Raw genomic sequence first — 17,647 nt, 5'->3', positions numbered from 1 at the left:
GTGGTGGCTGCATTGGTGGGGTTCAGTGAGGACTCATAGCGGTGGGGGCATCGGTGAAGGTGAGATGGCACTAACGAGTGGCAACTCTTGTTCCAGCAGCAAAGTGAAGGGGACTTATGGCAGTCCACCAGGCCCATGATCCATGGCGGAGCTCTTCACAAGAAAGACGGTAAAGTTGAACACTATTTCTTTATTTTTCTGGCCCTTGTGTTCTATGTTTTGGTTTATTTTTCTCTATTTTAAGATGAAACAGGAGAATGGCAACATTTTTCACATGTTATGTAACAAAATACATGCGTATGTAGATAGATTGATAGATAGATAGATAGATAATAGATAGATAGGCAGACAGACAAATAGACAGACGACAGACAGTTAGATTTAAGAACATTAAGATTCAACTCCAAATAGGGTTGCCCACCCTCTGGCAATATTACAAGGAGTGGTGCAAGTCCGTAACAGTCATAGACTGTGAATATGAGGACTTATATTTGTGATTACTCATGACAGGGCGGTTTAGAAGAATAAAAAATTGGAAATCTTAGACCAGAATCTTATAAATCCCTGAGTGACGTAGGCTGTAGTGAGAAATCTGGGAGAATCTTACAAGAAATTAAACAAGGCCTTTCTTGATTTCAGGAGCAACATATAACAATTTCCAATAAAGTTCTGCATGTCAATATAATATTCTTACGACAGAGCAGCGAGATGCCCAGTAACATAGATTATTGCTTGTTATCAACCTCAATAACACTGAATCTTGCTTCATTCATAATTAAGTTCTCATACTCTACCACACATCAAATAGAACCTAGATGCTGAGAGTTCTCAACATGAAAATCTGAATAGGTATTTAGTTGAAGTTCTAAATTGGAGAAAGGCCGATTTTGACGGTATTAGGCAAGAACTTTAGAAAGCTGATTGGAGGCAGATGTTCGCAGGTAAAGGGACAGCTGGAAAATGGGAAGCCTTCAGAAATGAGACAACAAGAATCCAGAGAAAGCATATTCCTGTCAGGGTGAAAGGAAAGACTGGTCGGTATCGGAAATGCTAGATGACTAAAAAAATTGAGGGTTTGGTTAAGAAAAAGAAGGAAGCATATGTCAGGTAAAGACAGGATAGATCGAGGGAATCCTTCGAAGCGTATAAAGAAAGTAGGAGTATACTAAAGAGGGAAATCAGGAGGGCAAAACGGGGACATGAGATAGCTTTGGCAAATAGAATTAAGGAGAATCCAAAGGGTTTTTACAAATATATTAAGGACAAAAGGATAACTAGGGAGAGAATAGGGCCTCTCAAAGATTAGCAAGGCGGCCTTTGTGTGGAGCCACAGAAAATGGGGGAGATACTAAATGAATATTTTGTATCAGTATTTACTGTGGAAAAGGATCTGGAAGATATAGACTGGAGGGAAATAGATGGTGACATCTTGCAAAATGTCCAGATTACAGAGGAGGAAGTGTTGGATGTCTTGAAACGGTTAAAAGTGGATAAATCCCCAGGACCTGATCAGGTATGCCCAAGAACTCTGTGGGAAGCTAGAGAAGTGATTGCTGAGCCTCTTGCTGAGATATTTATATCATCGATAGTCACAGGTGAGGTGCCGGAAGACTGGAGGTTGGCAAACGTGGTGCCATTGTTTAAGAAGGGCAAGGCAGGGAACTATAGACCGGTGAGCCTGACCTCAGTGCTGGGCAAGTTGTTGGAGGGAATCCTGAGAGACAGGATGTACATGTATTTGGAAAGGCAAGGACTGATTCGGGATAGTCAACATGGCTTTGTGCGTGGGAAATCATGTCTCACAAACTTGATTGAGTTTTTTGAAGAAGCAACAAAGAAGATTGATGAGGGCAGAGCAGTAGATGTGATCTATATGGACTTCAGTAAGGCGTCCGACAAGGTTCCCCATGGGAGACCGATTAGCAAGGTTAGATCTCATGGAATACAGGGAGAACTAGCCATTTGGATACAGAACTGGCTCAAAGGTAGAAGACAGAGGGTGGTAGTGGAGGGTTGTTTTTCAGACTGGAGGCCTGTGACCAGTGTAGTGCCACAAGGATCGGTGCTGGGCCCTTTACTTTTTGTCATTTATATAAATGATTTGGATGTGAGCATAAGAGGTACAGTTAGTAACTTTGCAGATGACACCAAAATTGGAGGTGTAGTGGACAGCGAAGAGGGTTACCTCAGATTACAACTGGATCTGGACCAGATGGGCCAAAGGGCTGAGAAGTGGCAGATGGAGTTTAATTCAGATAAATGCGAGGTGCTGCATTTTGGGAAAGCAAATCTTAGCAGGACTTATACACAGAATGGTAAGGTCCTAGGGAGTGTTGCTGTATAAAGAGACCTTGGAGTACAGGTTCATAGCTCCTTGAAAGTGGAGTCGCAGGTAGATAGGATAGTGAAGAAGGCTTTCCTTTATTGGTCAGAGTATTGAGTTGGGGGGAGTCATATTGCAGCTGTACAAGACATTGGTTAGGCCACTGTTGGAATATGTGCAATTCTGATCTCCTTCCTATCAGAAAGATGTTGTGAAACTTGAAAGGGTTCAAAAAAGGATTTACAAGGAGGTTGCAGGGTTGGAGGATATGAGCTATAGGGAGAGGCTGAACAGGCTGGGGTTGTTTTCCCTGGAGCGTCGGGGGCTGAGGGGTGACCTTGTAGAAGTTTACAAAATTATGAGGCGCATGGATAGGGTAAATAGGCAAAGTCTTTTCCCTGGGGTTGGGGAGTCCAGAACTAGAGGGCATAGGTTTAGGGTGAGAGGGGAAAGATATAAAAGGGACCTAAGGGGCAACATTTATACACAGAGGGTGGTATGTGTATGGAATGAGCTGCCACAGAATGTTGTGGAGTTTGGTACAATTGCAACATTTAAAAGGCATTTAGATGGGTATATGAATAGGATGGGTTTGGAGGGATATGGGCCGGGTGCTGGTAGGTGGAACTAGATTGGGTTGGGATATTTGGTCGGCATGGACGGGTTGGACCGAAGGGTCTCTTTCCATGCTGTACATCTCTATGACTCTATGGTCATTCCAGCTTGTCACTTGCTCCTCCAGATTGCCATCTTTGACACTTGGTACCAACATGTAGGCTATAAGCAGGGAAACAGACCCTTTGGTCCAACTGGTTCATGCCAATCAGGTTCCCTAAACTGAACTAGTCATATTTACCTGTATCTCGCCTCCAGCATTCCAAAATCTTTCCTCTGCATGTTCCTGTCCAAATGTCTTTTAAATGTTGTAATTGTACCTTGTCTATACCACATCTTAGGACATACTCCCCGGATTGTGCTCACATGCACCCCATGTCCAAGGATGTTAGTATCTGACACATGCCAGTCTTTCTTCACCACCATGGCACATCGCTGATCGACTTACTGCATCCTTCTGCATTGTAATGCAGCATTTTAGGCTACACACCAGCACCTCCCACTGGAATATTGTTGCAAGGATACTTTGCACACAGGGAGCATCATCCAGCTCATGGTCCAGGCTCCATCTCAGGATTGCTCACATGTTCTCTGATTACTCACTTTCTTATTGTCCATCTTGCCTTTGCTCTGGGCAGCTAGGAAGGGATTTACGTATTGAAATGCACCTATATTGAGAGGTGAAGGCTGGACCTCACTGTCCAAGGAGCAGCCACTATGCCTTCCTTCATTCAGTAAATCACAAGTATGCAACGGAAGTGATGTGACCATACCGGGGGGTAAGCTTTGCACTGTGAGGAAGGGGGCTGCAATATGAACCTCTTCAAAAGGCAACTGCATTGGTCACACACCCATATACTGAAGGTGAAAAGACCCATGAAGACTGCAATCCTTGTGACCCTGAGGCATGATCCCACTGTTTGCACTCCAACTATTACTCCAAGCAAGCCTGAGCATCTCATGCAGTATAATCATAATCTAGTTAACCGAAGTTAGCAGGCTTCATGAATGGGAAATCATGTCTGATTAATTTATTACAGTTTTGTGAGGAAGTCTCCAACAGAGTGGAAAGAAGGAAAACGTGTGTTGTATTTGGACAGTGAGGAGATTCTCGACAAGGAACCTCAGAAAAGGTTAAGTCGTAAGATAAGAGCCCACAGTATTGGAGATATTATATTGTCATGGATAGAGAATTAGGTAAAGAGCTGGATAATGGGCAGGAAATAGCGAGTACGGATAAGAGGTTCTTTTACACGTCGACAACCCATGACTAGTGGGTTTCCATAGGAATCAATGTTGGGCTCACACTGGTTATAATGTTACTGCAGCCAAATTTGCAGATGACACAAAATAGGCGGAAAGGCTGGTCATGAAAGTTTACAGAGAGATATCGATAGGTTAAATAAGTGAGCAAAAAGTTGGCAAATAGGGTACAATATGGGAAAATGTGAAGTTCATTTTGGAAGGGAGAATAAAAGAACAGAACACTAATTAACTGGAGTAAAACTGAAGAAAGTCACAACACAAAGGGATTTGGGGTACCTGTGCATGAAAAATAGAAAGCTAGATCACAGGTGCAGCAGGTAATCAGGAAGACTAATCGAATGTTGGCCCTTATTTGAAGAGGGTTGGAGTGTAAGAGTATGGAAGTCTTACTGCAATTGTATAAGGTGTTGGTGAGACCAAATCTGGAGTACTGTGAGCAGGAAAAATATAACTTTTTTTGAAGGCAGTTCAGAGAAGGTTCACTAGGATGATCTCTGGTCTGCAGGGATTGTCTTCTGAGCAGAATGAGAGGTAATCTCATTGAAACATAAAGGATTATTAGGGGGCTTGAGAGGGTAAATGCTGAGAGAACTTTTCTTCTCATGGGAGGTCTAGGACTGGACGACACAGACTCAGAATAAAGAGGCACCAATTTAAGACTGAGATGAGGAGGAATTTCTTCTCTCAGAGGGTTGTGAGTCTTTGAAACTCTTTTCCATAGAGTGCTGTGGGGGTAGAGTCCTTGTGTATATTTAAGGCTGGGATTGTTAGATTCTTGCTCAATAGGGGAATCAAGGGTTACGGGGCAAGGGCAGGACAGTGGATGTGAATAATGTCTGATCAACCATAATCCTATTGAATGGTGAGTCAAATGACCTACTCCTGTTCCTGTTGCTATGGTCTTTAATGATTGATCTCCACTAACTCCTTGGTTGTAATAACAATGTCTGTGCACCGAGGGAGATGGAGCATTGTTGCCAAAGCTACAGCTTCCTGCGATTTACCAATTGCCTGTACATGATGCAGCCACTACTCATCTTAGGCCTGATCCAGGGAGCATTGTGTACCTGCAATGTTGCATTTGCATTTAGACAGATATTCTCACACACAGAGATAATGGTGAAAACAGAACGTTTCTATACAAAACTGAGAACGTAAAGTGTCACTCATGCCACCAATATGCCCTCAGAAGCTTGTCTTCATTCTTTCTCTGTCAGTTTGTCTCAATGCAAATTCCACTGAACAGATAAGTGGAGGGTGCCTATCCTACAGTGAAGCCCATTGCCATTGGAAGTCTGGGTGGGATGTTTGTGTTTAGAGGGCCCAGCCAAATTGAGTGTGTCCTTGTCAGAGACAGGGCTGATGGTGACAGGCAGACTGGAGGTGGAAGGCGCGGCCATCTTGCAGTGGCCTGACAGCAGACCTGGTGCCTGTTGGTAGCCTCTCTGTGGCTGGGTGCATTCTGGTTCCCTTGTGAAGGTGTACCTTAACTGAAGTCAAGGTCCCTCTTCTTCCTGTCACCTTGCCATTGTTTTGAAGAATCAATGGCACGGGTGATGAATTGCAGGTCTGTGTGCTTATCCCACAGACTCTGAAAATACTTGACCTGGCTGCTAGTAATTGCATGCTAGAGATAGCAGGGTCTTCTCCAGCGGGGTCCAATATCCTCCTCTTATAGTGAATGAGGAGTTGAAGGCTATCGTCCATTTTGGCCTTTTCAGGGTTGTTATAGGTTGTTTACTCTTGGAATGAAAAGGGGTGGGGTGGGGTGGGGTGGAGTGCGTTGCTGGTGTGCTGAATCGTGTGAGATGAAAGAGCTGGTATGACTGTTAATGCTGGTGCAGGTGAGGTAGATTGTTAAAGCATCCCGAGTGAGTGAATAGGATTAGTAGGGGGTTTTGGTGGGTAGGAAGGAATACGCAACACACAGTGGTGAGAGTGATAGAGCCATGAGCCTTGTGGGAGGTGGGTGCAGTAGAGTGAGTGTGAGTTTGCAGATGGGAGAATGTTATTCAACTTCATCCTGTATTGCTGGGTGTTTCCTAGAACCATGGAGACCACAATGACCTTGGTGGTGACCTCCATGGCAGGTGGTGTAGTGACCTTTAGTCATTCATGGGAAAGAGGTCAGCCCGCCTCTGCATCATGACATCCTCCAGGTCCCTATCTGAGAAGAAGGCTGCCAATTTGTCATTATCTGCCATGTCCAAGACTAATGTGTCCCTTTGTGTAGAGTGGCTCTGGATGCCAGCACTTATAGAGTCATAGAGATTACAGCACGGAAACAGACCCTTCGGTCCAACCCGTCCATGCCGACCAGATATCCCAACCCAATCTAGTCCCACCTGCTAGCACCCGGCCCATATCCCTCCAAACCCTTCCTATTCATATACCCATCCAAATGCCTCTTAAATGTTGTAATTATACCAGCCTCCACCACTTCCTCTGGCAGCTCATTCCATACATGCACCACACTTTGTGTGAAAAAGTTGCCCTGTAGGTCTTTTTTATATCTTTCCCCTCTCACCCTAAACCTATGGAAATCTAGTTCTGGACTCCCCAACCCCAAGGAAAAGACTTTGCCTATTTATCCTATCCATGCCCCTCATAATTTTGTAAACCTCTACAAGGTCACCCCTCAGCCTCCGACACTCTAGGGAAAACAGCCCCAGCCTGGTCAGCCTCTCCCTATAGCTCAAATCCTCCAACCTTGGCAACATCCTTGTAAATCTTTTTTTGAACCCTTTCAAGTTTCACAACATCTTTCTGATAGGAAGGAGACCAGAATTGCACATATTCCAACAGTGGCCTAACCAATGTCCTGTACAGCCGCAACATGACCTCCCAACTCCTGTACTCAATACTCTGACCAATAAGGGAAAGCATACCAAACGCCTTCTTCACTATTCTATCTACCTGCAACTCCACTTTCAAGGCGCTATGAACCTGCACTCCAAGGTCTCTTTGTTCAGCAACACTCCCTAGGACCTTACCATTAAGTGTATAAGTCCTGCTAAGATTTGCTTTCCCAAAATGCAGCACCTTGCATTTATCTGAATTGAACTCCATCTGCCACTTCTCAGCCCATTGACCCATCTGGTCAAGATTTTGTTGTAATCTGAGGTAATCCTCTTTGTTGTCCACTACACCTCCAATTTTGGTGTCATCTGCAAAGTTACTAACTGTACCTCCTATGCTCACATCCAAATCAACTAGACATGTCAGAGTATTTTAAAAATGGCACTGAAGCAAGGTACATCAGTATATCCTGGGATATGCAACGTAATGAATACTTCCAACTACAATTAGTGGGAGAGTTGGACTCACATTGGATGAGATGGATATCATAAGGGTGTGATTAGTTACTAAAGAGATATTATTGGGATGAAAATGTCAAAAAACTTGCTAGGCCTCATGAGGAGAACACCTCCATGAAACTCATAGAAAATTACATTTAACTGAAACATCATATGATTTAGCCCTCTGCCGTTCCAATATTCAGAGTGGCATAATTAATGTGCAAGTTAATCCTGGTTGCTCTTGCATACCATCTAGTGGGCAGTAACATTGGGGAATTGGAGGCAGTCAGGGTCATACCTTTTCAGTTTGGGAAGTGTATAAATTTGGGAATAAATTGAAAGAAATAAACAAGTACGATCAGAGCTGTATTTTTAACTGCAGTTATTAAATCTGTGTCCAAATGTAAATTCAGTATAATATATTGGATCTTGACACGAAAAGTTTTGATTTTTTGGAAGAATACTATTTTAAAACTTTCATTCATACTGGCATAACTAGCTCAAATGATCAGTACCCACATGCTGCACCAAGCAGCCTTTTCTCTAATTTTTGACGATCCATAAAACGATACTGTGCCATTAACAAGAGGGAAATGTAAAATTCTAAAATTCAAAACCTTACTTTTTATTGGGATGATTAGCTGAGGGATAACTGGAAGAATCTTCATGCCACCATGTTCTAGCATGTCATGTATCCCCTGCCGTGCAAAGAAGTCATATGGGTGTGCTGTATCACAGAGACCATCAAAGAACAGAGGCAGATAATGATGATAGTCTAATTTCTCAATCTCCACCTGAAAGAAAACAATGAAACCTTAAATATGTTTTTTATAACAATAAATAAGACTGATAAAACTTTTAATTTCAGGAACTGTTTTTGTTCCAGTACTGCTTTTGTTCCAGTACATTTGTTCCAGTACTGCTTTAAAACAAAACTAAGTGGTGAGTGGAATTTAATGATCTTGTTCAGCAAGTTCTAGTTAGTGGGAATTGCTGTTTTATTGGATGAAAGGGCATAAGGTGGAGATCAAGTCGAGCAAAATGAGATCTCCAAAGTGCCAACTTAAAGGTCACTTCAAGACTTCATTCCATGATTATATCATTCAGCAGCAGTGGCAGGGGACATCATCTGAACAAGCTATCCAGCAAACGCTGTCAGATTTTCTAGCATTTAATCAGGGGTACCTCATTTATGAGTACTCTATATAAAATCATGAGATCAATAAAACTGCTGTCATGAAGGCCACCTCAGGCAGGACGCAACCCCTGTTCTTGTCTTCAGTGTCATCTCCCAACCATGATCCTCATCCTGCCAAAACGTGGAATCCATTGTTCAGCCTTACTGAAAGACCCAGCGTAGTATTGGCAGTCGCCACTGCTTCCAGTGGTGATGAGAATATGTGAAATAAGAGCAGAAGTAGACTATTTTGGCTCCTCAAGCCTGCCCCACCATTCAGTAAGATCATGGCTGATCTGTTTGTATTTTGAATTCTACATTACTGTCCACTCTTGATAACCAGTGATTCCCTGCTGAACAAAAATCTATCACTTTCTGAGCCAGAGAGTTCCAAAGTTGTATAACCCTCTGAAAGAAAAAAAAATCTTCCATCTCTGTCCTGAAAGTGAAACCCCTAATTTTAAAACTGTGTCTCCAAGCTTTGGACTGATGCACAAGAGAAAACATTCTTTCCACTTCCATCTTGTGAAGATCATTCAGAATCTTACCTACTTCAATCAAGTTATCCCTCACTTTTTTAAACTCCAATGGAAACAAGCCTAGCTTTTCCAATTTATCCTCATATGACAACCCATTCATTCCAGACTGTAGTCTGGTAAACCTTCTCTGAACCGACTCTAATGCATTTACATCCTTCCTTAAATAAATGGACTAAACTTCCAGTACAGTGTTCATCTGTACTGGAAGGCTGCCAATTGGCCAGTAGCCCTTAGGAGTGGTATTTCCTTATGCCTAATTGGATAAAAGGCCTAACACTGCCAGGTAAATAATTGTCCAACACCGGCATCTCCGAATCATGAGGTAAATAATTGATTGGAATGCTTTCCAGAGAACTGGACTCCGACTGGTTCTCCAACATTGAATGAGACCCTGCATTAAATCCTGGCTGATGTTATAGTTTCAATGGAAATCTCTAATTATTAACCTTTTGCTAAACTGCTCAACCAACAGACTTGCTATTGGCTAATTGTTACACAGTGACACATCTATTAGCAAAGAGTCATTGCTGATACATTTTGAACCTGAATTTAAAACACTGAATATTGCTATGAAGTGGAACATTAGAACAAGAGTAGGCTATTCAGCCTCGCAAACCTCTTTCATCATTCAATTTGGTCAAAGTTCGTTGACATCAAGCTCTAATTTACTCAACTTATTTAAGTTTTGCCCATTTGTTCTGATTCACCAGAAAAGGAATTTCATTTTCTACTTTATCAAATCCCTTGATAACTTGAAACACCATAGTTAAATCATCCCTCAATTTCCTATAATAAAGGGGATGCAAGCCACATTCTTGCAATCTGTTCACATAATTTCACCTCTTACGCCTCTTAACCTCTTATTTTTGTTCAAACTCCCACAAAAACAATAATATTCTTTCTAAGGTGTTGTACCCAACATTGAATACCTGGAGCAAAAACAGAAATTGCTGGAGAAACTCATCAGGTCTGGTATCATCAGCCAAGAGAATCTGAAGAATCTTAAGAAGTATTACTGGACTCAAAACGTTAACTCTGCTGTCTCTCTACAGATACTGCTAGACCTGCTGAGTTTATCCAGAAATTTCTGTTTTTATTTCAGATCTCCACCAACCACACCTCTTTGTTTTATTTTACTTTGTTTTATACATGGAGCACAGAATATCTTTGATTTATCTTTGGTTTAAAGACCAATGCTCATGTAGATTTAGTGATTATATTTTGTAGCTGTGCGATAGCTCTAAATGATGTTTGTATGTCCCGATTCAGATTCTTTTGCTTTTCCACAATTTGTAATCTTTCACATTTAACAGAAATATTTTGTTGTGAACTCTTCCCTATATTGAACTTTTCTACCATGGTCTTATCTATTTATTTATATGCATCCATATTTTACCTTGCCATTCTCTTTCTCTAATATATTCATAAAAACTTTCAATATCGTATGTGATGACTTTTCCAGTATGTTTATATTCTTTATTCATGCTTATTATTTTCTTTGTTTGAACATGTTGCTACCTCAAACTACTGAATTCATATCTGTCTTTTTATGATATTTAGTAATTTGGTGCACTTGAGTTTGAAAGATTGTAGAGATACCTCAATTTTTTTTTGTTAAAGGCAAATGAAAAGAGATGTTGGAACTTTTTAACAAGCCATTTCTTTGAAAGCACATGACTACAGATAGCTGCTGGTCCTGGTTGGTTGAACTCGACTTCAGGGAAAATACCTGACTATTTTTATTATTTGATTTATGGCATTCTGTTTGAACATTATTTTGCAGATTTGGAGATGGCTTTGCATTTTCAGTTTAGAAAGATTGCTGAAAGCCAGGCGTACTGGGGGCGACCGGACCTCCCAGTCACCGCCCATTTTAATTCTCCTTCCCACTCCCTTTCTGACATGACCATCCTTGACCTCTTCCATTGCCACAACACACCAAACCGCAACTTGGAGGAAAAACACCTCATCTTCTGTCTGGGCAGGCTACAGCCTGGAGGACTCAATATTGAGTTCTCCAATTTCAAATAATCTCCCTCCCATTTCTCAACTCCCTTCACAGCCCCTCCCCCTCCCCCTCCCCCACCTTTCCACTCCTCCCAGCTACCTATTGAAGTCATTCCTCCTATTGACCAACCAGGTCGTACCCTCTACCTGTCTTCACCTAGCCCCACCACCACCCTGTCCCAGCAAGCCTTTTTACCTGCAGCTCTCCTTACACCCATCCCCAGTTCTGAAGAAGGGTTACTTCTGAAACGTCAACTTCTGCACCTCGTGATGCTGCCTGGCTTGCTGTGTTCTTCCAGCCTCCTGATTATCTATCTTGGATTCCATTATCTGCAGTTATTTTTGTCTTGAAAGAAGGAAGCTTCTCATTTCAGCTCAGATAAAAACAACATAAAACTGCAGCTGCTGGAAATTGAGAATAAAAATAGAAAAAGCTAGAGAAACTCAACAGGTATGGCAATATGAAGTGAGAAACAGAGTTAACCTTTCAACTTCAAGAACCGAAAAGAATGATGAGATTCAAAATATTAATTGTTTCTTTCTCCCAGATGCAGCCAGAGTTTATCCAGCATTTTCTGTTTTTATTTCCTATTTCAGGTCTACAGTTCTGGAAAAATCTTTGCTGTGAAACCAATCTGAAACCTTATTGTCTTTGAGAAGAGTGTCAATTCTGTTTTTCCTGTTAAGCTGCATGTGCAAAGAGCTCAGAGCGATCTATATATATTTATAGACACCTATTTAAAGATGTCAGAACATTGGACTAATTGCCATATAAACATTTCAAATCTTATTCTTTTTGTCTTCAAGAACAAAGACTAATTGCCCAAAAGTGTTTTTTAACTCAAAGTGAATTCTTGTATAGAGAAAGATCCATTTTTTTCCTTTCAACTAGTGCGTGTGTATTTGGGTTATTAAGATGGGTAACCATTTATTATCATATTACAAACTTAGTGTGTTGATCAGTTTTGCATGATCATTCAGTAAACCTTGTCTTACAATAAATCCTTAATTTTGTGTTATTAAAGAAATGTGTGATGGATCTTATTCTTTTAAGTCTAATAAAAAGAAAACACATAATTGGTCATATCAGGAACCAGGTGAAACAATTACATTCATTTTGAGGCCCAATGAATAGTGGAACTGGAGGAAGACAGTGCTCTCCTCCCATCCCAGTCAGAACAAACTTGATACTACCTCTTTCCCCATTTATTGAGCATTATTGTTCAAATACACAAGTGGAAACTTTGCCTTTTAGTCACTGTGCCATTTCAGTATTTTATCAAATACCTCTTTGAATGCATTCCAGTGTTGTTTTGAAAGCACCACAATAACAATGGCATTCAATTCACTAAGGTTTGATTTCCATCTTTTTGAAGGTTGTTTTAATGAAATTTAAAACCTTGGTTGTGACTATTACTTCTTCTGCTCAGATCTACCACCAATAAGGGGCAACTTTTTCACGCAGAGGGTGGTACATGTATGGAATGAGCTGCCAGAGGAAGTGGTGGAGGCTGGTACAATTGCAACATTTAAGAGGCATTTGGATGGGTATATGAATAGGAAGGGTTTGGAGGGATATGGGCTGGGTGCTGACAGGTGGGACTAGATTGAGTTGGGATATCCGGTCAGCATGGATGGGTTGGACCGAAGGGTCTGTTTCCATGCTATACAGCTCTATGACTCGATATTATAATCACTGTTTGTAGCTAGATTGTTACATGATTCTAGTTCTTTCCTCATCAATAATCTTTGACATTATGGGTTCAAATTTAATGTATATATTTGCACCATTTCATGAGACCCATGATACTTTCATTATGTCCTATGAACTGGTCTATTGAGAAAAAGGTGCATTACCTGCTTACATCAGACGCTGTTATATTGACTAAAGTAACATTGAGATCGCAAATTTAGACAATGAATATACAGAAAACAAGGTATTGTTCACTCAGGCAAAAATAAAGCATCAAGCTGAAAAATGGGCCATACACGAATATTACTTAAGTAGTTATAACACTTGGCCATTTATTTGATTTATTTATTGCCATGTGTATCTTGTTACAAAATACAGTAGAAATTTTTATACTGTACGGTGTCCTGTAGTTTGTCGCAGAAAATAAACCAAAACATAGAATTTAAGGCAGAAAAATGAAGAAATAAAAAAAAGTCCAATTTTACAGTCCTTCTTGTCAAATACTCCATCATGTGCCATGGGGCTGGTGAAGAAGGGCTTATGCCCGAAACGTCGATTCTCCTGTTCCCTGGATGCTGCCTGACCTGCTGCGCTTTTCCAGCAACCCATTTTCAGCTCTGATCTCCAGCATCTGCAGACCTCACTTTCTCCCCATGGGGCTGGTGGCCAGGCACAAGTCCCCTTCGCCATGCCATTGCCACCACAACAAAAGTTGCAATTTTTCAGTGCCATCTTGCCTCCACTGACGCCCTCACTACGATGAATCCTTGCTTGACCTTGCCAATGCACATGCCACTGGGTACTGTCCAGATTTGAGTTCACTGATGCCATGAGTTCACTTTGGGCCCACCTCGCCAATGCAGCCATTGCTGATATAACTGACTCTAGTACTAGGCCCAAATTCACCTCTACCAGCACCTCCATGAAGCAGACACCACCAGGAACCCAAAGCCACACCAATGAGTCCACACTGCTAGGCTCACTTGCTGCTGCTGATGCAATTGCCGTAACTGAGCACTTCACCAAGAGGTTAGTAAAATAAATTAGAAGAGAAAAAAAAGAGAGCAGAGAGAAAAAAAGGAAGAAACAAGAAGACAAGTGGATAGAGTGGATGATCCCACCTTCAGAAGCCCTACTTCATCCCCATCTTACTGGAAGTAAAATGTGTATTTTCTAATTTTAATCTTGTAACCATTCCCCATTATGAAGTACCTCAGAGGTGTCTTGATTTGTCAGAGTATTATTGCATCTTCACAGGGGAGGCAGAGGAGTAAGTGACCTGTCCATGTAAAAGGCAGCAATAGTGCAGAAGTGCCAGTATGTCTCAGTCTGCAGGATGACAGGAGAAAGGTACAGAGGCTGTGGAGAGGGTAAGTACGATGTCATACCCTCGCCAGTTGGAAATATTTTAAAATCAATGTGCTTAGAGATATTATTCCAGACCTCTGGAACAGGTAGCACTTTAACTTAGGCCTTCCAGCTCAAAGGTATAGGCATTACCATTGCACCACAAGAGCCCTCTCTGCAAGTTGGAACCTGATTCCAAGATGCTCTTTAATAATATTGCAAGTTTTGGGTGTGTGAAAGCAGTAACTCAGAAGGTGAAGGTTGGTGTGACTGAAGAGGGGAAAGAAGACGTCAATGGCCATGCCAACATCATGTCACATAGAAGGATGAATGACTTGCAGGAAGTTGCTAAAGGCATAGGTAGGGACATAGCATCATCTTTAGTGTTCTCGGCAACATGTGATATAACGAACCCTGTTGTATGTAGCCCATGTTAAGGACAAGAATTCCTCCCTCGTTCCTTTATTCCTCTACCAGTCCTTCTCTCTGCTGTTCTATTATGTATCATTTTGCTTGAGGTTCTCATGGTTCCCAATGAAAACAAGGCTACTATCCTCTTCCCCACCTGTATCACTAATGCCTCCAAATTCACATCCGACACTCTAAAATCATGGGTTTACTCTGCAATAATTCATATTGCAATGATAGTTTTGAGTTGCTTCATTCAGTCTAATTTTGAAAGAATTTGATTCAAATTCAATTAGCACAGTCAGGTCATGAATGATGGCCCCTGTGCCCAAGCACCAGACTTTCTCACATTTTAACCCATTGTCCACTGTACATTCTAGAAATTAATCGCCTTCATTACTTGAGTTGTTTAACTTCTCCAATCTATGTGAAAATTAAAATCTCCAATAATAGTTGCTTTGTTTCTGATACATGCTTCTATGATGTCTAGTTTATACATTTACCCACTAGTTCATTGAATGAGTGACTGGAGGTCTGTTGAAAACATCAAACATTGTCTTAACTTATTTTTGCTGTTCTCTTGTTCTTCCACTTCCAAAGATTATTCATACTTACTGAAGTTCTTTCTCTTCATTGTTGTGGTTATATTTGTAATCAAAATTGCCACACTTTCTTCATTCCCACCTTCACAGTATATTCTCGTGATCCTACAACCAGGAATATTTTGCCACCATTCTTTCCCAGCTTTTAGCAACATGTTACATCTTTTAAGTTGAGTTTGCGCTTCCAATGCATTTTTTTTCTGATGCTACATGCATTCATACATGAAACTCTTTTTCTATTTATTGTACATTAGCTATTTTCTGGTTCCTGAATAATGAATGTCGGTTATCAGATGAATACAATTTTTTTTGGTACTTCTAACGTATTTAATTGAATTAACATTTTCTTCTCTTTTTTTTATTTTCAACGTATTTACTGTTTTTCATATATTGAAAGTTGCTAATTATGTTTCATTTATTAATTTTTATTTTAAAAATTTCAATAATTCTTTAACTTACCATTGTTAAGATTAAAGAATATAAGCTTTCCACTTCCTTCACTTTCCATAGCTTATTTGTGTTTTAAAAGTACTAACTTCGTTCCCAGCTTACTTTGCTAGCAGCTCAGTCTGCAGCATTCTTCTCTGTTTGAATTCCATAGAAATTCATTTCACTCGTGGCTTGCCTGAACATTTAGTAGCGTCTGACACTTAAATTACATTCAAAGAAAAAAGTCTTGTTGCCAATCTGCATTTCATAATAAAATGATGCAACACGAATGAAGAAAACATCTGCTCAAGCGTTAGTTTCCTAAGTTGCTAAATCTATTGAGCAGGACAAAATGGAAATGCTGAGACTGAGAAATTCAAGATGGTAGAATGAAGAACAAGAAGCAGACTTGTACCAGTAAATTGGGATATGGTCACAGGAATGTATTGTTGGGGAACATCAGAGATCATGCAGGGATTTGAAGGTGATAATGAGAATCTGAAACTTGAGGGAGGATTCAAATGGGAAAGATGATAATTTGAGCTGGAGAGAAGGATTATAGTCTGGAAAAGTTTGAAGTTACCTACTTTGGTCAGAAAAACAGAAATCAAGATTATTTCTTAAATAATGAGAGATTGGGAAATGTTGATATCCAAAGGAACCGGATGCTCATGGGCCACTGAAAGCCAATATACAAGTGCAGTAAGAAATTAGGAAAGCAAATGATATGTGGTCTTTATTGTAGGCAGAATTAAGTACATGAATAAAGTCTTTATGCAATTGGAAAGAACCTTTGTGACACCACATCTGGAGTACTGTGTATAATTCTGGTCTCAATACCCAAGCATAAATAGTTATCATAGAGGGAGTACAATGAAAAGTTCAACACACCAGTTCCTGGCTGTTGTAGAAGGAGAGATTAAGAAGACTGGGCCTGTATACTATAACATTTAGAAAAATGAGAGGTAGTCTCATTAAAACCTACAAAATTCTTACAGGGGCAGATGGAGGAGAGATGTTTCCCCTGGCTGGGGTGACGCTGTCTAGAATCGGGGACACAGTTTCAGAATAAAGGCCAGAAAAAAATTTGGGATTGGGATGAGGAGGGTTTTCATTGTTTCGAGGATGGGGAATCTTTGGATTTCTCTACTCCAGAGGCTGTGGAGGGTCAGTCATTGTGCATGTTAAAGAGAGAGATAGATTTCTCAATATTCAAGGCATCAAAAGATACAGGGTAAGTGCAGGAAAATGGTGAAGCGGTAGAATGTTTCAAGTGATGCAACTATGCCAGTTCCCTTCAGTTCTGTGCTGTTTTCTGATTTTATGTGTCAATATTTCCCGTATGAGAAGAATGTCAATGATTGTATTACAATCTTTCTCAGATGATTTGCTTCACATAGCTGAATAGCTTGAACTATGCGGAAGCAGACAAAAGTGAGTATGAAGCTAGCAGCATTGGCATATGTATGAAAGTGATGTATAGCATATGAATTTTAGACTTGAGTACTGATTCTGATAGGTGAGTGATGGAAGCGTCGTGCATTGAGCAAAGAGGGAGGTTAGTGGAGTGATGATAATGATGATGGATTCACTGGCCTTGACTAACCATGCAACATCATTAAATTGCTGCCAGATTTCAGGAAATCATCTAGAATTAATCTTCCTGGTTATCTTTTCCCATTTCTCACTGAGTGTATGCACATGGCCCCCTGGCTACTTCTTCATATCTCACTTTGTGCATTATGACCACCCTTGCAGTAACAGAAATCTTTGGACCTCTGTCTTTGCTTTGTTACTCTCTTTGGTGTTTTTGTAGCCATTTTCTCTACAGGCTGTCATTCGCAGCTTCTGTGTGAAGAGTGCAATCACCATTTAACAGGGAAGGCTAGCTTTTGCATGGGGGTGGGGGCGACATTCTGAAATCACCATATGGTAAGATATC

General features: G+C 40.8%; 1 protein-coding gene across 2 annotated transcripts in view; it reads right to left on the bottom strand.

Moving 5' to 3' along the window:
- LOC122552978 (parkin coregulated gene protein homolog) overlaps positions 1 to 17,647 on the bottom strand; it is a 379,845-nt gene that overhangs the window by 127,740 nt on the left and 234,458 nt on the right. For both annotated transcript variants that reach the window (XM_087991526.1, XM_043696320.2), the window contains one exon: positions 8,126 to 8,297. In XM_087991526.1, the coding sequence (XP_087847652.1) occupies positions 8,126 to 8,297 (172 nt within the window). The remainder of the gene's footprint in view (positions 1 to 8,125; positions 8,298 to 17,647) is intronic.

This window comes from Chiloscyllium plagiosum, unplaced genomic scaffold (genome assembly GCF_037043375.1).
Source record: "Chiloscyllium plagiosum isolate Xiang-an unplaced genomic scaffold, Cpla_swu_hap1 HiC_scaffold_10, whole genome shotgun sequence".
Classification (NCBI taxonomy): Eukaryota; Metazoa; Chordata; class Chondrichthyes; order Orectolobiformes; family Hemiscylliidae; genus Chiloscyllium; species Chiloscyllium plagiosum.
The sequence above is the reverse complement of the archived record's forward strand: the minus strand, read 5'-3'. Positions and strand labels throughout refer to the sequence as shown.